A 1,260-nucleotide genomic window follows, 5' to 3' on the forward strand; every position below is an offset into this window, starting at 1 on the left:
ACTTGCCTCCTCATCAGTTACACAACAAATGCCTTTCCCGGCGAATATATACCGACCGTCTTCGACAATTACTCGGCCAACGTGATGGTCGATGCGAAACCAATTAAYTTGGGTCTCTGGGATACGGCCGGTCAAGAGGACTACGATCGTTTGCGGCCACTYTCCTATCCACAGACAGATGTCTTCCTCATCTGTTTTTCGCTGGTGAATCCAGCCTCTTTCGAGAATGTGCGCGCCAAATGGTATCCCGAAGTGCGTCATCACTGCCCTAATGTACCGATCATATTGGTCGGCACGAAGCTGGATTTGCGCGACGACAAGGCGACCATCGAGAAATTGAAGGAGAAGAAACTGACGCCCATYACATATCCGCAGGGCTTGGCTATGGCCAAGGAGATCGTTGCTGTTAAGTATCTGGAATGTTCGGCGTTGACACAGAAGGGCTTGAAGACGGTCTTCGATGAGGCCATACGTTCGGTGCTGTGTCCGGTGACGCGGATCAGACGTACGCGCAAGTGTGCGCTGTTGTAAGTGCTGCGAAGGTGTTGCCAACTTTTCAAGTGTAAGATGTTTTGACGAATTAGACAAAATCGCTTCGGTTTTTTGTTTATTTATTATTTTTTGAAAATCTAAAGACAAATTTTGCATGCCATGAGTGTGTTTTTATCATTTTGAAAGCAATGCTGTTTACTTTTAGCACATACTGTTGTGTCTACTATACTTAAGAAGTATGTTATTTGTCTTATAAAAGCAGAAAGAAAAAAACAAAGAAAAAACAGAAAGCATAAAAAATAAAAACTTATTTAAGAAAATGAAAACTCAGCGCAGATATTATTGGAATTTTTATTATTAACTAATTAATGCACCGTATGTGTGGCACATACATATATGTATGCATATATATATATGCAGTATAAAATGTGTAAAACGTGTTAGTGTGTGCGTGTGTTAGCAGCAAAGTGCATATTTTAGATTTTTCGCATTTCAACTTTTTCCTGTTATTTTCAACTCTTTATTTTGTATTTTTTCTCTCTCACTTTAGTTTSTAACTCAGTAAACACGAATGTGTAGCGCAGCGTAAAACAACAACTTCACATACACATATACATTACTACTATATACAACAAAAACAACGACAAAAGCCAGACCAAAGTAAAAGCTTACTTAATTTCAATTCAACTCCGTAGAGTTTATCTGAAACAAAGCTCAGCTGGTTTTATGAGTTCCCCACACGCTCAGTGTGATATAAAGAGAGAAAGA

The 1,260-nt window shown here is 39.5% G+C and overlaps 1 protein-coding gene across 1 annotated transcript; it reads left to right on the forward strand.

The window, feature by feature from the left end:
* Positions 1–6: 6 nt before the first annotated feature.
* LOC108967724 (ras-related protein Rac2) lies at positions 7–818 on the forward strand (the record flags this gene model as incomplete). Its single annotated transcript, XM_018931324.1, has 1 exon — positions 7–818. A coding segment is annotated over one exon (525 nt), but the record flags the coding sequence as incomplete, so codon positions are not given.
* Between the last annotated feature and the right edge of the window lie 442 nt (positions 819–1,260).

Source organism: Bactrocera latifrons, unplaced genomic scaffold (assembly GCF_001853355.1).
Source record: "Bactrocera latifrons isolate USDA-ARS-PBARC rearing strain unplaced genomic scaffold, ASM185335v1 scaffold_197, whole genome shotgun sequence".
Classification (NCBI taxonomy): Eukaryota; Metazoa; Arthropoda; class Insecta; order Diptera; family Tephritidae; genus Bactrocera; species Bactrocera latifrons.